The following is a 26,558-nucleotide window of genomic DNA, read 5'->3' as shown; positions in this document are numbered from 1 at the left end:
AGTTCATAAAATTTTGGTCTCAGTTTTACATAAATTTGTATGTGTATTAGGTTGTGGTATAAGTAGCATCACAAAAATTAAAAAGTAACAACTATAAAAGTGAACTAGAAATTATTTCTACAGCCTTTTTATAAAAAAATATTCTGTTTTTAAAAATCAAGCATGATCTATCACACAATGCCACTTTCTCCATATGTTTACAGAAAATGCAAATTACTCTGCACAAAAAAGGGGAAAACTTGATTTGCTCAAGCTTTCGAGGTGCCTAAATGGGAGAGGGGAACAAGCATTTACGAATAAAGCCCAGGATTAAATTCCATAGCTTTTACAGATTATCAAAGAAAAAAAACAAATGTATGAGTTTAGAAATAATTTTTTTCTTTTTTTGCAATCCACAGGAATTCTTAAACATGAACACAGTTAAAACTGCCCAGCACAGGAACACGAGTAGGAACAGAATAGACACATAAAGAGACCTCCAGGCAGGATCATGCCCTGGTCACAGCAGAACCAAACACAGCTCATTCCAGAATCCTGGCAACAGTGAAGATATAGCTCCATCACCTGGTACAAAAAAGATCTCAAGTTCATCTAATAATATTAAGGCTGAAGTCTCAGACTTCATTAAGACAACATGAGTAGGACTCCTTGCCCCTTCACTCCCCATACACCTTTTAGGACTCTTCCTCTTCAAGACTGCTCCTGGGGCTACAAAATTTCACATTACAGGAAATGTTCCAAAAATAAGCACAATTTTACTACATTGCTTAGGAATACATAATTAGGTTAAAAAGCTGTAAAGAGAATCAACATGAATACCATAACTGTCAGGAAAAGTGACTACCATCAGGGGCACAGAAGGGAGTAGCAAATAGGCAATGTTCTATTTCTTGACCTGGATGGGGTCACACAGGTGTTCACTTTATAATCCTTTAAGAACTACTTTTATGTCATGCATTTTTTATGTTATCACATTTCACATTTTAAACAAATTTGCACTGTTAGGTCCTCTAATCTCAGGATTCCTTAATACCACCTCCTATGCCTAATGTCCTCCCCTAACCCCCAAAGAAGTGAGCTGATCATTTCTTTAAAGGAGTCGGTAACTCCTATAAGACCGTGACAGTTGTCAGCCTGATCCATTCCTCACTAAGATAGGCAAAACTGTCTCAAAGAAGAGGAGCAGAAGAAAGAATAGACTCAAAAGATCTACACTTTACAAATAAGAAGCAAATCTCAAATACAGTTTTGACTTAAATATCTACAAATACTAGTCTGCTTAAATAAATTATGGTGCATCTATATACATGAACACTCTGCAGCCTTAAAATTAATAAGGTTTTTGAAATCTCACAAGGTTGTAATCTATCATAACATTAATTAAAAAAAAAATTAATAAGGTTTTTTCATATACTGATATGAATCATCTCCATGGTATACTGAGTGAAAAAAAGTAAGATGCAGACAGCCATTTGTGTGAAAAATAAAAAAGTGCAAATGTATTTGCTTATTTATACAAAAACCAGTCCTGAAAAGAAGCACAATCTAGTAACACTGATTGCTCCACAGGGAAGGAACATTGGGAAAAGAGACAACCCTTTGGTTCCCTTTGAATTTCATGCCATGTGTATGTGTTTTTAAAAATACATAAAATTTAAATTAAAAATATAAATAAAGGTACTGTAACACAATCTAAATAGCCAACAAAACTGCTCTCATTAAATAGCTTATAAAGATCTTTACAATAATTTGCGGCCATTAAAAGTATTTTTAAAATAATTATTTAATTACACGAGGAAATGTTCACACTATGGTATGGAAAAAATTAATAAGTAACATATACAACGTGATTTCAATTTCTTTAGAGAAGTAACTAAAAGAGAGCAAACTATTAGCACATGAAATTAGGAGTCATTATTTTCCTTGTTAAATCCAAAACAATAGAAATTAAAAACACATACTCAATTCTCATAACAAATTTTTTTTTTAAAGAAGATTAGCCCTGAGCTAACATCTGCCGCCAATCCTTCTCTTTTTGCTGAGGAAGACTGGCCCTGAGCTAACATCCGTGCCCATATTCCTCTACTTTATATGTGGGATGCCTGCCACAGCATGGCTTGACAAGCGGTGCATAGGTTCATGCCCGGGATCCAAACCAGCAAACGCCGGGCTGCCAAAGCAGAATGTGTGAACTTAATCGCTGCACCACTTGGCCGGCCCCTCAGATTAAGTTAAAAGATGTCATTCATTTGGAAATAATGTATGTATAAAATATATACATATTTTATGTTTAATATGTAGTTACGCACAGTGTAATAAATAATGTTATATTTTAACTTAAAGAAATATATAACATCTTTCCTAAAGTGTGAACAGATTAAAAAAATATTGCAGACCATAATAAAATGTCTTAAACAGAAATACCAATTTAATCAAAATACACAGGAGTCTACTAAAAAAAATTTTACCACTCTAAATACCTTAGTTATTAAGAAAAAAAGAGCAAAATGAACTGAGATTTTAGAAGTGGAACAAAATTACAAGCCAAAAAGTAAATGACAATAATAATCTCAAAAGAAGAGATAAACAAAATGGAAAATATAGTAGAAAAAAATTAAGCTAATTCATTGAGAAGATACAACACAAATCAATAGCTTCATTCATTTGTAAAAGGAAAGAAAATGTGAATTAATAAAGCCAGAAGTAAAAACTACAGTTAATAAAAAAGATTAATAGCTTTTGTGGCAAATATTCTCTATTATTTATTGATACATTTGAAATTAAGACGGATAACTATGTAAACAGATGACAAGTCAAAACAGATAAAACAAACCAGAAAAAGACACAAAAAGACAAACCCAATACAAAGCGAATGAGAAAATTAATTAAATAACAAGCAGAAAAGAGCAGTGATGAAATTATTTTTTAAAATTTTCCCAGCATTCAAAGAAAAATAATTCTTATATTACACATTCCAAACAAAAAAAAAATGTATAAAGATGGTTTCAATAGCAGAACACTTAAGAGCACCACAAATAAAAGACACCATGTCTTCTCAGAGAAGGGAAACAATAGAAAGAATAAACAAATGGGACTTCATCAGACTAAAGAGCTTCTTCAAGGCAAATGAAAACAGGATTGAAACAAAAAAACAACCCACTAACTGGGAAAAAATATTTGCAAGTCATATACTGACAAAGGCTTAATATCCATAATATATAAAGAACTCTCACAACTCAACAACAAAAAATCAAACAACCCGATCAAAACATGGGCTGGAGGGGCTGGCCCCGTGGCCGAGTGGTTAAGTTCGCGCGCTCTGCTGCAGGCGGCCCAGTGTTTCGTTTGTTCGGATCCTGGGCGCGGACATGGCACTGCTCATCAAACCACGCTGAGGCAGCATCCCACATGCCACAACTAGGTGGACCCACAACGAAGAATATACAACTATGTAACGGCGGGGGGCTTTGGGGAGAAAAAGGAAAAAAATAAAAATCTTTAAAAAAAAATGGGCTGGAGACATGAACAGACATTTCTCCAAAGAAGATATACGGATGGCCAACAGGCACATGAAAAGATGCTCATCATAGCTGATCATCAGGAAATGCAAATCAAAACTACACTAAGATATCACCTTACACCCATTAGAATGGCAAAAATAACTAAAACTAATAGTAACAAATGTTGGAGAGGTTGTGGAGAAAAAAGAACCCTCATACACTGCTGGTGGGAATGCAAACTGGTGCAGCCACTATGGAAAACAGTATGGAGATTCCTCAAAAAATTAAAAATAGAACTACCATACGATCCAGCCATCCCACTACTGGGTGTCTATCCAAAGAGCTTGAAATCAGGAATTCCAAAAGTCCCACGCACCCCTATGTTCATTGCAGCATTATTTACAATAGCCAAGATGTGGAAGCAACCTAAGTGCCCATCAACTGATGACTGGATAAAGATGATATGATACACACACACACACACACACACACACACACACACACACACAATGGAATACTACTCAGCCATAAAAAAAGGATAAAATCGTCCCATTCACAACAACATGGATGGACCTTGAGGATAAATTATGTTAAGTGAAATAAGCCTGACAGAGAAAGACAATCTTTGTATGACTCCACTCATATGTGGAAGTTAAACACGTAGACAAAGAGAACAGATTAGTGGCTACCAGGGGAAAGGGAGGGGGTGTGGGGTGGGCATAAAGGGTGAAGTGGTGTACCTACAACACGACTGACAAACAATAACGTACAACTGAAATTTCACAAGGTTGTAAACTATCAAAATCTCAATGAAAAGTTAAAAAAAAAAAAAGAAGGTGCGTCCCAGGAATGGGCTGCAGATGAAGTACAAGGAAAACAACAACATAATTAAATACAAATTGAATATAAAAACAGGAAAAACAAGTTGCTACTGAAAAGGCATCTGATAAAATTCAACATCTATTTCTCATTAAAATTCTGCTTTCAAAAATATGAAAAGTGAATTTATTCATTATAAAAGAGTTTATATATAAAAATAGAAGCCTTAAAAAGTTCAAGGAGGGGGGCTGGCCCCGTGGCCGAGTGGTTAAGTTCACGAGCTCTGCTTCAGAGGCCCAGGGTTTTGCTGCTTTGGATCCTGGACACGGACACGGCACCGCTCATCAGGCCATGTTGAGGTGGCGTCCCACAAGCCACAACTAGAAGGACCCACAACTAAAATACACAACTATGTACTGGGTGGATTTGGGGAGAAAAAGCAAAGAAAAAAAAAGATTGGCAACAGTTGTTAGCTCAGGTGCCAATCTTTAAAATTAGTAACTATTGTTCATCAAAAGACACCATATAGAGTGTTAAAAGACAAGTCACAGAGTGGAAAAAGATATCTGCAATACTTAAACACAGACACAGGGGGCCGGCCTGGTGGTGCAGTGGTTAAGTTCGAACATTCTGCTTTGGCAGCCCAGGGTTCACCGGTTTGGATCCCAGGTGCAGACATGGCACCACTTGGCAAGCCAGGATGTGGCAGGCGTCCCACATATAAAGTAGAGGAAGATGGGCATGGATGTTAGCTCAGGGCCAGTCTTCCTCAGCAAAAAGAGGGGGACTGGCAGATGTTAGCTCAGGGCTAACCTTCCTCAAAAAAATAAAACAAAATAGAGCAATGCATAAACTTAGGAAACAAAAAATATAATCATTAAAATTAACAAATTTTTTTAAAAAAACATAGATACAATACATAAATTGTGGTATATTAATAAAATGTAATACCATGCTACCACAACAAAAATCAACAAACTACTGCTGCTACAACAGAGATAAATCTCACAAACATGATACAGAATTAAAGAAGTCAAACACACACAAAAAATACATACTCTATGATTCCACTTATATAAATTACAGCTAATATTTTAGAAACCTAATCTGTGGTGTAAAAAGTCAACTTACCATTTATACTGGGGATGGTAGGAAACAGTGTGATTGGGAGCAAGCAAGGAGAGTGGTTTTGAGGGGTGCTGGTCATGTTTTATTTCTTGACATGGGTACCGGCTATAAGAATATATTCACTTAGTAATAATTCATCAAGCTACACATTTATGGTTTGTGCACCTTTCTTAATGTGTAGTATACTTTGATAAAAGCCTATTTTAAAAAATGAAAAATCAAGTTCAAAGAAGTAATACCTTTTAAAATACGAAAAAAACAAATAAACCCAATTATCTCTCCAAATCACCATGATACTAGACATGCCATTAAATATAGCTCCAAAAAATGACAGGTGTCAAAACAACAAAGAAATATCAATTAAAGGAAAGGCTATCTTACTAATTAAGCGAGAGGATTTAATGTACTTTGACTTTACTCTACATTGCCATTTGAAAAAAGAAAAAAAAAGCATAATCTTTGACCCATCAAGTCCACATCTAGAACTCTATCCCACAGAAATAGAAATACGCCAGGATATTTGTATAATTTTTACCGATGCTTTATTTATAACACTGAAGATTATTTTTTTTGTCCCATACCTTCAAATCTACCTAGATATTTTGTTTTGCTTATATAAAAACCTGTAAAAGAGATAAAATCAACAAAGGGCAACTTAATTCTCTAATTTAGGCTATTTTTACCACCTTTCAAGTTTACTATTTATATCCAAACTCTTCAGAGTTCTAGTTCTTTTCTTTACAAATACATTGGGCGGGCTTCACAAATACATAGGGCTAGAGCGTATTTGCAAATACTCTCTATCCCTAATTCACTAGACATTTCCTCCATCTCATAAAATTACTAAAGACAGAGCAGGACAACAATAATGAAAGAGTCATCCACCAAGAAGACACAGCAATCCTAAATTCACCAAAGTTGCAAAATATGTGAAGCTAAAACTATTTGAACTTAAAAGAGAAAGACAAATCCACAACTACAGTTGGAGACTTCAATATCCTTCTCTCAGTTATCACTAGAACTAGATAAAAATCAACAAGAAGAAACAAAAACTCAACAATACCATCAACGAGCAGGATCTAATCGACATTTACACAACACTCCACCCACAACAGCAGAATACACATTCTTCCCAAGGGCCCATGGAACATACACCGAGATAGACAATATCTTGGACCATAAAAAAATAATCTCAACAAATTTAAAAGAACTGAAGTCATATAGAGCATGTTCTCCAACCATAATGGAATCAAACTGAAATCAGTAACAGAAAGGAAAATATACCGACACTTGGAAACTAAACAACACACTTATAAATAACCCATGGATCAAAGAAGTCTCAAAGGCAAGGAAAAAAAACACACTGAACTGAATGAAAATTAAAATACGACATATCAAATTTGCAGGACACAGTTAAAGCAATGTTGAGAGGGAAGTTTTATTGCACTAAATGCATACATTAACAAAGAGAAAGTTTCCAATAATCTAAGCCCCACCTCAATAATTTAGAAAAAAGAGCAAAATAAATACAAACAGGTGAAGAAAGGAAATAATAAGAGAAGAAATAAATAAAATTGAAAACAGAAAAATAACAGAGAAAAATCAATGAAACAAAGACCTAGTTCTTTAAAAAGATGAATAAAAATGATAAACCTCTAGCAAGACTGACAAAAAAAAAGAGAGAAGACACAAATCATCACTATCAGGAATGAAACAAGGGATACCACTACAGATCCTGCAGACATCAAAAAGGTAATACGAGAATACTATGAACAACTCTACCTATATAAACTTAACAATTTAGATGAAATGGACCACTTCAAAAAAAACAAATTACCACAGCTCACCATAAGAAATAGATAATTTGTATAGTCCTCTAACTATTCAGGAAATTGAATGTATAATTTTAAAAACTCCCAAAAAAGAAATCTCTAGGCCCAAGTGGTCTCAATGGAGAATTCTATCAAATGCATAAAGAATTAAAATCAATTCTACACAATGTCTTCCAGAAAACAAAAGAGGAAACAGTTTCCAATTCATTTTAAGCTAGTATTACTCTGATACCAAAATCAGACCAAGACAATACAAAAAAGAAAACTACAGATCACTACCACTTATGAATATATACTCAAAAATCCTTAACAAAATATTAGCAAATAAAATTCAGCAATATATAAAAAGAATTACACACCATGACCAAGTAGGGTTTATTGAAGGAATGCAAGGCTGGTTCAATATGTGAAAATCAATCAATGCAATACACCATATTAACAGGCTAAGAAAGAAAAATCACATGATCACATCAATTGGTACAGAAAAAGCATTTGACAAAATACAACACTCATTCATTTAAAAAAAAAAAAAAAACCTTCTTGGAAAAACAGGCACAGAAGGAAACTTCCTCAACTTGATAAAAAGCATCTAAAAAAATATACAGCTAATATTATACTTAGTGGCGAAACAGTGGATGCTTTCCTCTTAAGACCAGAACATGGCAAGGAGATCTGCTCTCATTACTTTTACCTAACATAGTGCTGGAAGTTCTAGCCAATGCAATAAAAAGAAGGAAATAAAAGGCATAAAGTTTAGGAAAGAAGAAATAAAACTGTTCCCATTTGCAGATGACATAATTCTCTACATAGAAAATCCCAAAGAATCTACAAAATAACATCTAGAACTAACAAGTAAATTCACCAAGTTTGCAGGACACAAAATAAACATCCAGAAAAAATACATTGTATTTCTAAATACTAGCAATGAACACATAGAGATCAAAACTAAAAATTAAAAATACTGGGGCTGGCCCCGTGGCCGAGTGGTTAAGTTCGCGAGCTCCACTGCAGGCGGCCCAGTGTTTTGTTGGTTCGAATCCTGGGCACAGATATGGCACTGCTCATCAAACCATGGTGAGGCAGCGTCCCACATGCCACAACTAGAAGGACCCACAACGAAGAATACACAACTATGTACCGGGGGGTTTTGGAGAGAAAAAGGAAAAAATAAAATCTAAAAAAAAAAAAAAAGTAGTATTTCCCTTTAAAAAAAAATTTAAAAATACTATACCATTTTCAATTGCTCAAAAAGTTAAATTTTCAGTGTAAATTAAAACATGTACAAGATATATGCTGAAAACTACATGACACTGATAAAAGAAAATAAAAATCTAAAAAAATAGAGAGATATACTATGATTACGGATTAGAAGACTCAATATAGTGAAGATGACAATCCCTCCTAAATTGACATATAGGTTTAACACAGATCCTGTCAAAATCCCAGCAAGATTCTTTATAGATATAGACAAGATTATTCTAAAATCCATATAGAAAGGCAAAGGAACTAGAATAGCTAAAACAATAATGAAAAATAAGAATAAAGTTAGAGAGATCAGCCCACCCAATTTTAAAATTTTATTATATAGATATAGTAATCAAGACTGTGGTATTGGCAAAGGGATAGACATACATAGATCAGTGGAACAGAATAAAGAACCCGGAAAGGGACCCCTACAAACATGCCCAACTGCTTTTTTACAAAGGTAAAGAAGTGATTAAACAGAAAAAAGCCATTTCAACAAATGGTGCCAGAGCAGCTGGAGATCCACAGGCAAAACAAATGAACCTGCACCTAAGTCTTAAACCTCATACAAAAATTAAACGTAAAACTGTAAAACCTTTAGAAAAAAACATGGAAAATCTTCAGGATCTAGGGCTAGGCAAACACTGCTTAGACTTGACACCAAAAGCACAAGCAATAAAGGAAAAATGCGACAAATTTTATTTCATTAAATTAGAATATTTTCCTCTGCAAAAGACCATGTTAAGAGAATGAAAAGCTATAGAGCAGGATAAAATATTAGCAAACCACACATTTGGCAAAAGACTAGAATATGTAAAAAATTTTCAAAACTTAGAAAAAACAAACAATCCTACTAGAAAATGGGCAAAAGACTTGAAAAGACATTTCACTGAAAAGGCTATGCAGATGAGCAAATAAGCACATGGAAAGAAGTTCAACATCCTTAACCACTAGGAATGTGCAGATTAAACTATAAGATAGCACTATATGCTTATCAGAATGGCTAAAATTAAAAATAGACAATAATAAATGTTGGCAAGGATGCAGAGAAACCAAATCACCCCTACACTGCTGGTGGGAATATAAAATAGAAAGGTCACACTGGAATACAGTTTAGCAGTTTCTTAAACATACAACCCAGCAATTTCACTCCTGGGCATTTGTCCCAGAGAAAGACAGACCTATGTCCATATAAAAACTTGTACATGAATTTTCATAGCAGCCTTATTTACAATAGCCAAAATACTGAAAACAATCCAGCTGTCCTTCAACAGGTGAATGGTTAAAAAAAAACTGCAGTATTTTCATACCATGGAATACAATTCAGCAACAAAAAGGAACTTGATAAAAACAACAATTTGGATAGATCTCCAGAGAATCATGCTGAGTGAAAAGTCAACCATAAAAGGTTATTTACTGTATAATTCCATTTATACAACATTCTTCAAATGACAAAATTAAAGGAATGGAGAACAGATTAGTGATTGCCAAGGGTTAAGGAGTGAGTGTGGAAAGGAGGGAAGAGGGTGTGGCTATAAAAGGACAACTTGAGGAAAGCTCGTGGTGATGGAAATGCTCAGTCATCTTCACTCTTATCCATCTCAATATCCTGGTTGTGATATTGTACTACAGTTTTTCCAGATGTTACCACTGGGGGAAACTGGATAAAGTGTAGACAGATCTCTCTATGTTATTTATTTCAATTGCATGTGAATCTACAATGATCTCAAAATAAAACGTTTAGTTTAAAAAAAAAGATGATGGACAGTTCAATCTGGAATAGCATTTTACAGCTTCTAAGCAACAGGAAATCTGAAAACAGACCGTTAGGATTCTTGGGATTTGTCTTTAAAATATGTGTGTCTTATTTAGGGCAGCCAATAATCATCACATGAGAGCAAACTTTAATAGTCAATAGAGGCACAAGAGGGCAGGTTCCTAATCAACAAGACAATACTCAATCCACACTTAGTATAGTTGTCAGGCCTTCCCCAACTGCAGTTATCTATCAACAACTCTGAGTCCTAGGCCACGGTGAAATAAAATATAGGTAGATCCTTGTGGTATAACAATATATTTGGTCTTTGTCATCAGTTCCTGGCACTGAGCTCCTAAAACCCTTGGACATTCCAGAGTGACAGAAGTCTCTTTCAAGTTATTCCATAAGGCGCCCATTGTAAGCATACCTGGGTTTATGCTAACGAGGTAACTTAGGGTGGGGGCCTGAAATAGCCTCAGGCTGGGGCTGCTCACCAGAAGGAGCAAATGATTAGACGGTTGAAAACTTCCGCCTCACTTACTGACCTCTAGAAGGGGAAGGGTGCCTAGGAAATTACTTCCTATTAAAACTCTTGAGCAAGGAGAGAACTTCCAGGTTGGTGAAGGAATCCACATTCTGGGAGGGTGGCACACCCCGGTTCCACAAGGACAGATGCTCCAGCTTCAGGTGCCTTCCAGACCTGGCCCTATGTACCTCTTCATCTGGCTGTTCATCTGTATCCTTTACAGTACCCTTTATAATAAACTGGTAAATGTAAGTAATTGTTTCTCTGAGCTTCGTGAGCCATTTTAGCAAATTATCAGACCCAAGGGGGGTTTGTGAGAACCCTCCATTTATAGCTGGTTGGTCAGGAGTACGAGTGGCCCGGACTTGCGATTGGCACTCATGATTGGTATCTGAAGTTGGGGACAGTCTTGTGGGACTGAACCCTTAACCTGTGGGATCTGATGCTATCGCTACATAGAGAGCGTCAGAATTGAGTTAAATTTGTAGGACACTCAGTTGGTATACCCTGAGAATCAGAGAACTGCTTGGTATGGGGGAAAAAAACCACACATCTGGTGTCTGAAGTATTGAGAGTAGGGAGAAAAATAGAGTGTTCCCTTATAATCTTCTTTTTAGAAAATCCAATTTATGAACAGCCAGATTTACCCCCGACATAATGCAAGAGTTTACCAAAAGGTGTTTTACCTTTCAAAGGACCTCTATGTAGCATGTTTCCTTAGCACAGTTTAAAAGATTCTTTTGATTGAAAATCCGCTTACTCCTCCTTTTTCAGAGTCTCTGCTTAAGCCACGTGCAGCACTCCCATGGGACCAAACAACCCCTCTCTAGGGTTCCCAGGGGAAGACAGTGAGGCTTAGTCACGTGACCTGCTCAGGAACTTGGGTAGCAGCAGTCCCGTGTCCTAACTGCTAAGCCAGTGCTCTTGCCCAAGTCCATCATTTCTGTATTCTCACTTTAAACAATTATCACTCTCGTGGAATTCTTTCCATTTGGACCTCACCTTAGCCAGAAAGTATTAACTCAAGTGAACCCTGCAAGACACAGCCCTCATGGAATCGACAGACAGACGCACTTTGGACAGCTGCTTTATAATATGACAAGGAACACCCAAGTCCATCTAACCAGACGGGAGAACAGGCCCTCCAGGCTGGAGCTGGCTGCAATCTCTTTACAGCTCTGTCACTCAGTGGATGTGCAACGTCACCAGCTATCTTACTTAACTATGTCTTGGCTTTTTTATCTTCAGTAAAACAACAACAAAAATATTTATTTCCTGCTAATAGGAGTCGTCTGAGATAACATAATTGTTCATGTCCCTCAAGAGTGAAGCAAAAAGTACACATGTGGCTATATAACTAATAAAAACCATTCCAGGATCATCTTTCCTTGGGGTTCAAATACTTCTCATTTACAATCCCTCTGCATGTGGAACAAGGCAATTTTACTTAACAGATTAACTGCTCTGCTTTAAGGCACAGAGTTTGACCTGTGTCTCATCCCCTTCTGAATCCCTATGCAGTTTTCTTGGTGCCACATACTAGTATTCCCAACCATTAGGAACAGAGGAAAAGAAAAGCCTTAATAATTAAGTCCAGTAGGCCAGAGTCTTTCAACATGGGTGCTATTGATATTCTGGACAGAATAATTCTTTGTGTGGGGAGCTGTCCAGGGCATTGTGGGATGTTTAGCGGCATCCCTGGGCTCTACTCATTAGATGCTAAGGGCAGTCTCCCAGTTGTGACAACCAAAAATGTCTCCAAACACTGCCAAATGTCCCCTGGGGAGCAAAACTGCCCCTGGTTGAGAACCCCTCATTATACATATAACACACAAACATTTGGAAGCCATCACCTAAAAGGAAAACTTTAGCCTGAAAAGAGAAGACAAAGAGAAGGCACAATTCTCTTTAAATACTTGAAAAGTGTCCATATAGAAGCAGGAACAGATTTTGGATGCCACAGAGCAGAACTATACCCAGTGGGTAGAAGTTACATAATAATAAAACCAGCTAACATTTATTCTCGCTACATGCCAGACACTGTTCGGTGCACTCGGAAGTACTGTTCCATTTAATCCTCACAATAACCCTCTAAAGTCAGTAGTACTGGCCCCACTGTATAGATGAAAAAACTGAGGCTCAGAAATGTTAAAGAATGTACCCAAGGTCTGAGAACTAATAGCAAAAGGCAGAACCAGGACTCAAACCGAGGTCTAACTCTGAGCCCAAGCTCTTAACACCACTACGCCTACGACAAATTAAAAATTTTACCTTAACATAATAAAGAACTTTTTGACTTAAAAACTGTTTCTTTCACCAACACTGATTCTTGCAGCCACCATCTCAATCCCATCTGTCCAGATCAGCAGGTCCAGAAAGCCCTCCTTCATTACCTACAGGGAAGTGGGCTCTGAACTCTGCTGAACCTCTTCACAACATTCATCTCCTCCTACTTCAAGTTACTCAAGCTACTCACTCAAGTTCTTCCTACTTAGAAAGCTCCTTGAGAGCAGCGCAACCAGCTTCTCACGTTTACACCGCGACAAAGCCCTGCATATACTGGGGCTCAACAAACCTTTTCTGAATGACGGCTCCTGAGGCAGAAGGCCTCCGCACCACCCCCACCCTCCAAAGCCCACACCAGAAGAGATGTTTAAGCAAGCACCTTCCAGAGATGTGACTCTTGCATTTGAGCTGAAGATTTTACTGGATATGCTCTGATTTTTTCCAATTCTCAGCATCTAAGTCAGGAAGGGTCAGAAAGGGGTAGACGACTGGTAACACAGCTGGCAGGGTACATCTTCAGTCAAGCTACCCACAACTTGCTTGACTATGACCACATATCACGTGTCACAGGTGACACGTATTTATGTATATGTGTATATGTATATACACTAACATGTGTATGTACACATATGTATATCTATGAATGCATGTATATACGTACATCTCAATTCCCTCTACAAGAAACTAACCAAATGTCTACAAGGTTTCTTGAAGCCAGCACAAAGAGGTCTAAATCAGGGGCCTCTTTTTTCTCCTGGTATATTATTAAGGTAAGGCAAATATGCTCCACGTAGTGTTCTCCCTAAAATACCAGCACATCTGCCAACTAGTATTACCTCCTCCAGGCACCAGAGTCTGGCATCTTTTCAGGGAAGTGCCAAGTGGCCAAGCCCTATTGGAAGAAATGGGAGTTTGTGTGTTTGTGTGTTTGCATGTGTGTGTGGCAGTAAAGAGATGCACAAACAGTGGAGGGGGGAGAGAAGGAAACATCCTCTGGAATATTAAATATTAGTTTGGAGGTCACCTGTCAAGAGACTAACACTAACTGTATCTTATGGGCACTCTGTTTCCATTAGAAATCCCAAGTCTCCAGGCTAAAGTATTCTATTTCTCCAAAAAAAAAAATATCCAGCTAGTGTCAAGTTGACTAGGCTAATCTGGGAGTGAAGGGGAGAGCTGGCTGGGAATGCCACAGAGTAGAGCAATTAAGCAATTGCTTTGCCCAAGGGCCAGACTCAAAATAAGGAAAAGAAAGGTTGAGAGGAAGAGCATCTAGCATAAACCATGCTGGCAGTCCCTCCCTAACTTCCTCTGTGTTTTGAGCTGTACAGCAAGGGCAGTAATCGTGTACTAACACAAGCCTTTCCTACTGTCACCAGGTTCCTCTTCACGGTATGAAGGTTCTTCTGGTTCTTTCCTTCCTAACCTTCTATCTCCATCAATGACATGGCACTTTCCCCTTTTTTGCAACGAATCATCATTCAAAAGAGGCAGAAATGTAACTGTTCAGAAAAGGAATTCAGATAGATGATGAAATGGGCTGGCCACCTAGTACAGGAACTAACACAAAACCAAACACATCAAGACAACCCAGGAAACTTCCAGGACCAGCCACAAACCCTCTCCTTCAATGTCCACATAGGTTTTTCCTTTTCTTCTTTAACTGAGTCTCCCAACCTGGGATAACCAGACAGAAGCTTTCAAATGCATGTATCTTATTCCAGGGGACCAGTTGAAAATCGGAGCCATTTAACTCGATGTGTGTTTAAATGGGGCCCATTTTTAATCTGTCTACCTTTGTAGGACAAGAAAGGGAGCTTGGAAGCCTGTAGTTTAGCGCTTGTCACCAACCCTTTACTAAAGTCAAGGCAATTAGGCCCATGACTGCTAAAAATTTATCTCAAAGCTCCTGTCCTGCGCACATCAATCACAGTCACGGCTGAAAACAAACACAGAATTTTTAAAAATTCTTTAACCCACACTCAAGGAGTGGTGTGAAGGCAGCCGAGAAATCATGGCGACAGAGACAGCCAGTGATGAAGGGGGCAGCTGCTTCTCAGACCTGTTTTGGGACAGGGTACGGAACCAACCAGTGGTACTTTTCTCTCCAAATCTCGCTCCATCTTTACATCAGCCCATTCACCACATTTTGGTCCAACAAACTGTTTTTCTCCTCTGAGAGGTTTATGGCGAGAGCAAAAGGGACTGAAGACAAGCCAGGGGGCGATGCCTAGGGATTTGTTGCAACACGTAATGCTGGAAAACGTGTAGCTGTTTACTACCAGCGCCCGGCAGACGCCAAGCGCAGCGCGCAGCTGAGCGCACCCCTCGGGGCCCGACCCCGCCTCCCCCCCTCAGCCTCCGGCTCGCAGGAATGTGGAGGCGACGCGCCACTGGCCCTCCCCAGCGCGCCCGCGGGACCCGGAGGCTGCCCGCGCGCCGGCCCCTGGGCATCAGCCCCGTCTCCCCTCGGCCCCCGCGCCCACCCCGCGCGCTGCCCGCCAGAGTTACCTCGGAGGCCCGGGTTGTCGTCTCTGGCGCGAATCTTTCGGATTTTGACTGGGCGCCCGCTCAGAGTGGACAGGACCAGACGCTGGCGCAAGAAGTTGCAGCCCGCGTAGCTGAGGGAGTGCGCCTGGGTCGCCATGTGCGCGCCCTCCACAAAGGTACGGGCGGCCGGGGCGCGGCGACTTCGGACTGGCGCGGGGGTCGCAAACCCGGCGGCGGCGGCGACGGTGGCGACCAGGGCTCCCTCCCGCAACCCCGCAGCCCCCGGCGCGTCCACGTGGTTTGGAACAGGAAGACGGAGAGACGAGACACCGGGTCAGAGGGGAGCGGGGCGGAGCCAGTGACCGCCTCCCCGCCTCCTCGCCCGGCTAGGGGCGGCCCCCACACAGGGCCACGCTGCTATTGGTCCGTGCGGGCTCAGGGCGGTGCCCTCCACGCGCCGCCATTGGCCCGCGCTGGAGCTGGGCGGTGCCCGAGCCACGCCGCCATTGGCCTGCGCTGGAGCTGGGCGGTGCCCGGGCCCCGGCAACAGCGCGCCGCGGGAGGAGCGCGGTGGGGGGAGGCCTAGGAGCCGGGGCGCGAGAGCACGCCTTCCCTGGCCGTCTCCGCGGGGTCTCTCCCGGCGTGGGGGCAACGGGAGGCGACGGACTGGGGTTGAGTGCCTACTACATGCCCTATTCTTAGCCTCACTACTTAAACAGCAACCCCTGGAATGTGGTTGGTATTATCTCCCGCGCCTTTATCTTAATAGAAGAGAAAGCTGTATTGGCGCGCTTACCCTGTTGCAGACACCGTGCTGAACGCGCTGTCGGCGCTGTCCCCTCGCTGCCCGCTGTAACCCTACGAGGTAGTGCCATTCCCACCTTACACATGGGGAAAGGCTCGAGGAACATTGCAAAGCTGGCAGTGGCAGCATGCTCTGGGACCCGAGTCTTCCGACCCCCGGCCGTTGCTTATTTTGAGACAGCAGGCTTTGCCCCTTTCATATCGACCCCTTCCTTTACATTCGCTGCGCTTCACGCCAAGTCAGGGCCTCCCATCTCGCATGCCTCAGAATGGGTAGTTATAACTTCAAACACACACGTCCGTGCACACACACACACGCACTGCTTTTTCCTCTTTCCTGCCCTCTTCTAATCCTGAACACCAGTCTTTCCAAAGATTGGATGTCATTCCTCTGCCCAGAAACCTTCAAAGATGTGCAGTTAAGTATCATATGACCGCAAACTTAGCAGTCCAATATCATAATAACGTGAGTTTACAGCCATTTTTGGACAATGTCACCAGATCATGAGTTCCAGAACACACGGGGGTGGTGGGAGTTGTGGAAGGGGAGGGAGCTAAAGTAAGATTAAGGAAGGCAGCTAGCCTTATGTGGATAAGACTCAGTTATGAGGAACCACAGGAGAAGTCTGAGCTCCTATAGGGTGACAGGTTATTAGAGGTATAGGTAGAATTTAATAGAATCTACCCTAATGTCCATTGATGGAGGTGGGTAATCCAATTATATTATTGCTATTTCTTGAGACTGTCTTTTAGGAAGTTGACAGCGGTAATGTGGGGAATGTTGAAATCGCCAGGACCTCTGAGGACCTCCCCTGAATCCTCTGAGGAGGATCTAAAGCAAGGAGAGGAGCCATCACACAGGAGTGCATTGTTTGTATATCATCTCATTTTAATTACTCAACAACCTTAAGAAAACAACCAGTATCCTCTGTAGCAAACCTTGTCAGAGCCCTGTTCATATCCTTTCAGCTCTTGCTGTTTTCAGTGCAAATCTGCTTAATTTTCCTCCAACAGCACCTATATCTCTTTGTCTGAGGGTTTTTCCCACCTACATGAAACTCAGCAGGCGAAAGGTACTGGGGAGTTAAGACCCACACCAACCCCTCCAGAGTCCTCAACCAATGACTGATGGAGGTTGATGTATAAATATCCCAGCTCCCTCAACCCTTTGGTGAGATAGCTCTGAGACATAGATTCTGCAGTGTTTCTCCAGGGTTCCCCAGAGGTTTTAAGCTCCAGTTGCACACAGGGGTAACTTGCTCAAGTAGCTTTTACTGGCTTTCTTCCCTTCCCTGTATCCTTCCCAGCTCCCGTCTGATGTTTCCTGGGATTAATTCCCAAATAAACTACTTTCACTCAAATTATTGCCACAGGGTCTTCTTCTGGGCAACCCCGAAATAAATCCTGACTTTTAAAATTTGAGAACTGAGGTTCAGAGAGAATAAATGACCCACTGAAGTTTAAAGCGACATAGCTAATAAAAGGCAGAACCAGAATAGAAGCTCCATCTTTGGGGGCCGGCTCGTGGCATAGCAGTTAAGTTCGTGCCTTCCACGTTGTCAGCCTGGGCTTCGCCAGTTCAGATCTGGGTGCGGACCTACACACGGCTCATCAAGCCACGCTGTGGCAGGTGTCCCACATATAAAGTAGAGGAAGATGGGCACGGATGTTACCTCAGGGCCAGTCTCCCTCAGCAAAAAGAGGAGGATTGGCAACAGATGTTAGCTCAGGGCTGATCTTCCTCAAAAAATGAAAATAAACAAATAAATAAAAGAAATTCCATCTTTCTCTCTCTCTTTCTTTCTTATCATATATCTTTGGAATCCTGAACTTCCAAGAAGTCTGGCTACCATAAAGCTGCCATGCGAGAGAGACCACACAGAAAGACAGTGCCAGCTGTTCCAGGTGACACCTAGCGTCGACCACCAGACAGGGGAGGGAGCAAGGCTTCAGATGATTCTGCTCCACAGTGAGCCTCTGACCAGTCTTTGGAGCCATCCTAGCTGACACCATGTGGAGCAGATTAGCTGTCCTCACTGATCCCTGCCCAAATTGCATATTCCTAAACTAAATAAATGATTGCTACTGTTTTAAGCTCTGCATTTGGGGGTAGTTTGTTACACAGTAATAGATAACTGAAACTGTGTATCCCTGAATTCCCTTCTGTGCATAATTCTGGGTTGCAAGCCACAAGAAACATCTTGCGTGAGATTTAGAAGGCAAAAGTGATGTCACAGCCAGATTGTTTATGTTTGAAAGGTCGCTGCAAGGTACCAGGCTCTCTTGTAGCTCACATGCTTATCTGATGCTGACCTTATTGGCATGGGGCAGCAGCCAGGCCCATAGTTCCTCCAGCTCCTGCCTGATCCTACTTTAGCCACTCCAGCTGCTGAGCCAGCTGTACGTTTGCCTCCATGACAAAGGATGCCATCTTCGGCTTAGAAGTTAGAGGCTTGGAGGCAGTGAAAGATTGATGCAGGTTCCAGCTCAGCCTGGTGACTTTGGGCTCTATCCCAGGCACAAAGACAATAGCCTCATATAGACTGTGAAACCAGCCCACTTGAATAAGGTCAAATCCCTATGATTAACCTCTAGTGAGTGGTTCTGCTTTTTGGATTGAACCCTGACTGGTGCACAAGCCATTATCGATAGCCTACAGAGAGTCAGACTCTCTGCTAAAGGCTTTACATACGTGATCTCATTTGGTCCTCACACAACTAGCTCAAAAGTTGGATTATAGGTACATAGGGGTTTATGATATAATTCTCTCTACTTTTGTTTATATTTGAAATTGTCCATTGCAAATTTTTACTCCATTCTTAGATTCTTCTTTCACACCAAATGATAAATGACCTATACCTGCCCTTGTACTCACTTCCACAGATACTTCCATTTTTATAAGGATAAAAAGGTACTTGGCTCAGCAAGGGGGCATTGGATTTAGAGCCCAGAGTAGAAATGGATTCTTCCCAGTTGGTTGAGAAAGTTGCTCAACACCACACTTCTACTCTCTATCTCATCATCTCCTTTGTTCAAACAATGGCTCTATCAGCTTTGACTCACTTGAGCCTGGAACTAATGCTTATACTGCTCCAGTTTTAGGATGAATTCCTTTATCCAGTGCTCCTCCCTTGGGCTCTCAAAATATCTATTCATGACTACATTTTTGCATATATATCCTTTCATAAACTGTTTATGTGGCAGCATTCCTAACAACACTTGGTGATCCATTGAGTGCAAGGACTGTGTCCTAACGTTTAGAGCAGAAATAGCGTCTTATCATTGTGTCTTTAGTGCTTAGCACCTAGTAGGTGTTCAGTGTGTGACTAGAATTAATTGCTGAATCAGTTAATTGAAAGATATATGACGAGCCTAAATCAATAAACTCAAACTGTCTAAAACAGTGATTCTCAAACTTTAGCATGCATCAAAATTGCCTGAGGGCTTGTTAAAACACAGATTGCTGGGCTTCATCCCCAGAGTTTCTTCAGTGTATCTGGGGTAGGGCCTGAGAATTTACATTTCTGACAACTTCCCAGATGATGTTAATGCTTCTGACCTAAGCACCACACTTTAAGAAGCTAAAAAAAAAGATGTATGGGATGCCGTCAGGTGTATCAACATACACATAATGGGAGTCCCAGAAGGAGACCAGAGAGAGAAAGGGGCAGAAAGAAAGTTTGACAAAATAGTAGATAAAAACTTCCTAAATTTGATGAAATACATAAATCTACACATCCAAATAGTTAGTCGCTCAACTTAGAAGCTGAGCCTCCAGATGAGAACCCAGTCCTGGCTAACACATTGGTTACAACCTTGTGAGGCCCTAAAGCACAGAACCCAGCTAAACCACGCCTGAACTCCTGACCCAGAGAAACTGTGAGATAATTAGTATGTGTTCAAGCCACTAAATTTGTGGCAATTTGTTACACATCTGTGGAATATTGGTACACTGGGTTTGAAACCCAGGTCTGTCTGGCTTCCAAAGTCTGTGCTCTTTCTCCTACACCTGATTAAATGTCTTGTGAAAGGTGTTAATGGAGGAGTTGATGAAGATTATAGACTTTCAGAGTTCCAAGGAACACGGGTCATGTAGTCCAGTCCCTCTCTGACAAACAGATCCACCTCTCCCAAGGGGACATCTAAAAATGCTGGAACATTGATCTAGAAGACAGTGGCTTGAGTCCAATTTATATTTAGATGACGACCAGGGACAACTATAACTAATGCTTTTAAAGATTTCTTATGATTCTCGGAGACCATTGATTATGATATTTAATCTCTGTTTTCCTAAAATTGTTAGCAGTAAAAACATTGGTAAAATTTGAAAAAGTTTGTGCGCTTCTTTTAGAGCCTTCGGGAGAGGAGGAGGGTGAGGAACCTGAGTCTTATTTCACAGACAACGATAAACCATCTTCATTGACTGTGACAGTGAAAGAAAGGCTGATGATTAGCAGGTGATAAACACCCAGAGCAGAATTCTTAAGGCACTATTTGCCAATCTTGAAGCCATCATATCATAATTATGAAGCATCATGATTCATAATTACGAAATATCCAATGTGAATTGAAGCTTAATACACAAATTAGGCATTGTTGCATAAATGATACACTCTTCATTTTCTAGGACTTTTTTTTTTTAAGATTCATTTATTTATTTTTTTTCCTTCCCAAAGCCCCCTGGTACACAGTTGTATATTCTTGGTTGTGGGTCCTTCTAGTTGTGCCATGTGGGATGCCACCTCAGCATGGCCTGATGAGCAGTGCCATGTCCACACCCAGGATCCGAACTGGCGAAACCCTGGGGTACTGCAGCAGAGTGAGTGAAGTTAACCACTCAGCCACGGGGGCGGCCCCATAGGACTGTCTTAATAAAGTTCCCATATTTTATTCACTGTCTCCATCAAATCACACTCATCACTCATCAAATCTGATGTTCCAATATTTGCTTTAGAGCCATCTGTATTACAGCTCTTTCACTCTTTTAAAAGTACTTAACAATAGAAAGGAACTTATTGATCCATTAAAAGTCAAAGAGTATCCAAATATCCATTAACTGACGAATGGATAAACAAAAGGGAATATATCCATACAATGGAATATTATTCGACAAGAAAAAGGAATGAAGTGCTAATACATCCTGCATCATGGATGAACCTTGAAAACTTTATGCTAAGTGAAAGAAGCCATCCACACACAAAGAAATCCATTTATATGAAGTGTCCAAAATAGGAAACTCTATAAAGACAGAAAATAGACTAGGTAGAGGCAAAGATGGTCATTAGAAAATCCAGACTCATGTTCCACCAGCTTAGCAAACCCAGGATGAAGAAACCACATCTTTCCCAACAGCACCAGCAAATCTGGGGTAGAGCTCTCATTATCCCTGCTTGGGTTACATACCCATTACTGAACCCATCACTGTAGTCTGGGGGAATATGGTACCCTGACTGGCCAAACCTAGGTCACGTGTTCACCTTCTTTGTAGAGAAAGTAGTATCAGTGCTTCTCAAACTACAAGAATGGAGCATGAGAGAGGAGTGGCTCCCCTAAGGAAAATCAAAGTTTTGTGATCACAAGAGATAACAGATGCAGACAGGCAAAAATAATACATGACTACTTCACGAAACCCACACAAGGCCAAAAGGGTTTCATCACGTAGAACCTCTTCATGACTTTGTGGAGTTAAAACTTCACAATGCTTCACAATGCACAAAATATATGTGGATATTTTTCCGACTCAATTCCATTCCATAAACATTTAATACCTACTAGAGTGCTAGAGTTGACTGTGCCAAGAAAGGTACAAGGACACAGGGTAAGGGGCTAAGAATTCTGAGATGAGCAAGACTAAGACACTGTCCACAGAATGTTCACAGCCTAATCCAGTGGTTCTGAGCTCTAGTGCACAAAAAATTCACCTGGGGGATCTTATTAAAGATGTATATTCCTGGAGCTGGCCCCGTGGCCGAGTGGTTAAGTTCACACGCTCTGCTTCGGCGGCCCAGGGTTTCACTGGTTCAGATCCTGGGCATGGACCTAGCACTGCTCATCAAGCCATGCTGAGGCAGCGTCCCACATAGCACAACTAGAAGGACCTACAACTGAAATATACAACTGTGTACTGGGGGGGCTTTGGGGAGAAGAAGGAAAATTTTTTTAAAATTTTAAAAATGCACATTCCTGGGCTGCAATCTAAGATTTTCTGACTTGATAGGGGTGGGGTCTACTCTAGAAATGTGTCTTTAATAAGATCCCCAGATGATCATGCTGCAGAGGCTCCAGGAACTACTCTGAGATTCTCTGATACAATGGAGGAGAAAGACATGCAAACAGGAAGATACAGGGCTTCTGAGAGATGTGACAAGACCAATGTGAATGCCTGGGAGGAGCAGAGGATGTTCTTGTTTAGCTTACATCATGCATTTTGCACAAGATATGTTTTCCTATAAAGGAAACTACGTGATTATATACAGCCTTATGCGAATGTTTCTGATTGTGATTATTTGGGAGATGAGAAGCTAAGAGCTGGCCTTTGTTCATTTGTTTGTAACAATCCTCTATATTTGCTCTCCTTTAATCTCATTGAGAATTTTTAGTGATACCACAAATGAATTTACCCTTCAGAATTTATCCTATACGTCAGTACTTTCTTAACTGAAAACTTTCATCCTTCCATGTTTCTTTCAAATTGCTTCAATATATGATTTTCACCTTTAAAAATCATTTACTATTATATACCATTAGGGTTCCATTTAGATTGACTCTTCTGATAATTAAGTAAGGAGACACAGGTTAATCTCATGAGTAGAATATATGTACAGTCCGTCAATAAATTGAAAACTGACTCTGCAGTCTTTTTTTAATTAGGTTAGGTTTCTGAGACTAGAGTTTCCACCACTTTAGGATGTCATAAACCAGTAAAATTAAAAGAAAAAAAATGGAGACACACTGTAGTGGTTTAGAATATGTCCACAAATTCTTCAATGCTCCCTTAGGTGTAGAATGGGTGGGTCTGAATTTCCCTTCCCTTGAGTATGGTTGGACTTAGTGACTCACTTCTAATGAATAAAATATGGCAGAAGTGACAGTATGATTTCTAAGAATAGGTCATAAAAGGCACTGCAGCCTTCTGCTTGTTCTTTCTCTTGGATTTCTTGTTGTGAGTGAAGCTAGCTGCCATGCCATTAGGACACTCCAGCAGTCGTGTAGAGAAGACACGTGACAAGGAATGGAGGCTTCCAATCAACTGCCATGTGAGTGAGCCACCTTGAAAGAGGACCATCCAGGCTCAGACAAGCCTTCAGGTGACTGCAGCCCCAGCCAACACCTTGACTGCAACTTGTGAAAGATACTGAGCCAGAACCACCTGACTAAGCTGCTCTCAGATCCCAGACACTCAGGAACTGTATGTGATAATACAGTTTGAATCTGCAAAGTTTTGGATAATTTGTTATGCAGCAATAGATCACTAATATACTGACAAAAAGATGCCGCCTTTTTACTGTAAAGTAAAGGAGATTTTTAAAAACTGCCATCTGTTATCACTATCATTTTATAAAACAAACCATTAAAGTCTTTTAACTTTTTATTGTGTATAATTTTAACATACCAGAGAGTGAATCTTCATGTACTTATCTACCCAATTCAGCAATTATTGACTCCTGACCTATCTTATTTCATCTAGACCCACATCCGTCCACCCTTATCCATCTTAAATTACTTTGAAGGAAATCTCAGACATCATAACATTTCATCTGTAAATATTTCAGTATAGATCTCAAAAAGATAAGTACCCTCTTTTAAACAGAACCATAAAACCATTATAACACCTAAAAGGGTAATTCCTTAATATTGCCAAATATCCAGTTACTGTTTCTCTCTCTCTCTCTTCCTTGCAATTTATTTGCTGAAGGAACTAGTTTGATTGTCTTGTAGAGTTTCCAATGATCTGGATTTTGTTGATTACGTCCCCATGATATCATTTGACATGTTTCTCTATTCACTGTATATACAACTGTATATTAATAGGTTATTTGATCTAAAGTGAGATTTCTCAGGCTCAGCACTATTGACATTTTGGGCCAAATAATTCTTCATTGTGGGGATCTGTTCTATGTGGTATAGAACGTTTAGCAGCAATCCTGGCCTCTAACCACTAGATGCTACTCTCACTCCCTCTCTCAGTTGTGACAACCGAAAATATCTCCAGTCATTGCCAAATGTCTCCTGGGGAGCAAAATTATTGATAGTCTCTGATCTAGAGGATTCATAAGATTCAGGTTCAATTTTTTTGAGGGGGGGCATACTTTATAGGTAGGATGTGCACTTTTGTCAAAAAGTGTATAATGTCTAGATGTCTCTTCTTTTTGTGTGATAGCAGCCATTGATGAGCATTGCCTACGTCCTTTAATTCATTAGGGAGTGCCAAACGGTAATATTCTCATTCAATTATTTCTTCTTCACTTATTAACTAGAATACTTCCATAAAGAGAAACTTCCTCTCAACTATTTGGTTATCTGAGGTGCAGTTCCTAAAGGAAAGGTAAGATCTCTGTTCCTTTTCCTTTATCTACCAGTTTTCAAAATAACAAGTTCTGCAAAGGTGTCCACTGGGGACTTGGGGAGGTGTGAGGCTTTAAGAGCTTGTGAATTTAAATGTATTTGATGCGTTTCAATCCATTGCAGTTAGTATTCATAATAATGTTCAAATTATCTCCTCTTTCCAGGAACAGACTCTTCAACTTGGTTGCTGAGCCTTTTCGCATGACTGAAGTACTCCCTGAAAACTTTCTTACTTAAATGACATGATGTTCCAGGCTCAACTTGTGTATGTTCTGTCCCTAATCTGGAATCAGCCATTTTTCCAAGAAGCTCTAATTTCTTTTAGTGGGAAGTGGTAATTAGAGGCCATAGTCTGGGCACTCTTTGCTACATTGTGCTTGTTTGTAGGCTTTTTCAGTAGACAGAGCTCGGAACTACTCTTTCTTGTTTAAGATTAAATATACTGTGGATTCGAGGTATTTAAATTAACCTCATTGTTCTTAGATTTGTATCTCTTTGCTTCCATAGAAAAAGCTTGGTTCCCAACAACCCCAACCACCCAGGGAAATTACTCATTTGCTTTATCCCACAAGACACAAAAAATAGACTGAGAACAATACTAACACTACCACCAACTTGATTACAGAAAAGACTTTACAATAATTTTTTGGCCTTAGGGTATACGCTATAAGGGATAGATAGTGAAATTACTGTGTTTTAAAAGTACTTTAAATGTCCCTCTTTGTGTGGTTATGCCATCTACTCAACATAGAATTAGAGTTATTTATTTCATTTTGGTTCCAGTTTTTAGGGATTAATTTTTAAAAATTTGACTGTATTTCATAATTATGTAAACTTTACAAAACAGATCATGTTGATAAAACATAGTATCTAGAGAAAAATGTAGCTACTACCTCCATCCCCTCTACCCTGTCCTTTCCCTCCTCCTATAGAGGATTGATCTTTTTTTTTAAGTTTTTGATTTAGCCTTATTTTTTAAAATATAAGCATAAATCTATAATTTTTTATTTCTCTTTCTTCAGCTTTCTTAGATAAGCAGTAGCATACCACACACCATTTTCATTATGTTGGTTGTCAACTGACAAATATGTCCTAGTAATCGCTCCATAGCAGTACGTCGAGTTATTTCTCATGTCTCTATTTCTTTTTTTTTTTTTTTAGGAAAATTAGCCCTGAGCTAACTGCTGCCAATCCTCTTCTTTTTGCTGAGGAAGACTGGCCCTGAGCTAACATCCGTGCCCATCTTCCTCTACTTTATATGTGGGACGCCTGCCACAGCATGGCTTGCCAAGTGGTGCCATGTCTGCACCTGGGATCTGAACTGGTGAAACCCAGGCCACCAAAGTGGAACGTGCGCACTTAACCGCTGTGCCGCTGGGCCGGCCCGTCTCATTTCTCTTTACAGCTCCCTTTGTGTGGATGGGCTACATCTTAATCAAACATCCACTACAAAATGGGCATTTCCAGTGTTTGGCTATTACAACACTGCAGCCATTAATAGCTCACTTCATACATATTCTCAGATTTTTTTGCCAATATAACTTTGGGATATATTTCTAAAAGTGGCATGACTGGGTCAAAGTGTAAATATGTAAATAATTTTT

The 26,558-nt window shown here is 40.1% G+C and overlaps 1 protein-coding gene across 7 annotated transcripts in view; it reads right to left on the bottom strand.

Moving 5' to 3' along the window:
• Positions 1-15,964, bottom strand: part of RCL1 (RNA terminal phosphate cyclase like 1) — a 69,731-nt gene extending 53,767 nt beyond the window's left edge. For 2 of the 7 annotated variants that reach the window (XR_011497257.1, XM_070495516.1), the window contains exon 1: positions 15,607-15,923. Coding sequence is in view for 3 of the 7 variants with exons in the window: in XM_070495516.1 (XP_070351617.1) it covers positions 15,607-15,742 (136 nt within the window). In the remaining 4 variants the exon portion in view is untranslated. Of the gene's footprint in view, positions 1-15,606 lie in introns of all 7 variants that reach the window. The other 5 variants (XR_011497258.1, XR_011497259.1, XR_001401237.3 and 2 more) reach the window with 4 other exon arrangements.
• Between the last annotated feature and the right edge of the window lie 10,594 nt (positions 15,965-26,558).

This window comes from Equus asinus, chromosome 23 (genome assembly GCF_041296235.1).
Source record: "Equus asinus isolate D_3611 breed Donkey chromosome 23, EquAss-T2T_v2, whole genome shotgun sequence".
Classification (NCBI taxonomy): Eukaryota; Metazoa; Chordata; class Mammalia; order Perissodactyla; family Equidae; genus Equus; species Equus asinus.
The sequence above is the reverse complement of the archived record's forward strand: the minus strand, read 5'-3'. Positions and strand labels throughout refer to the sequence as shown.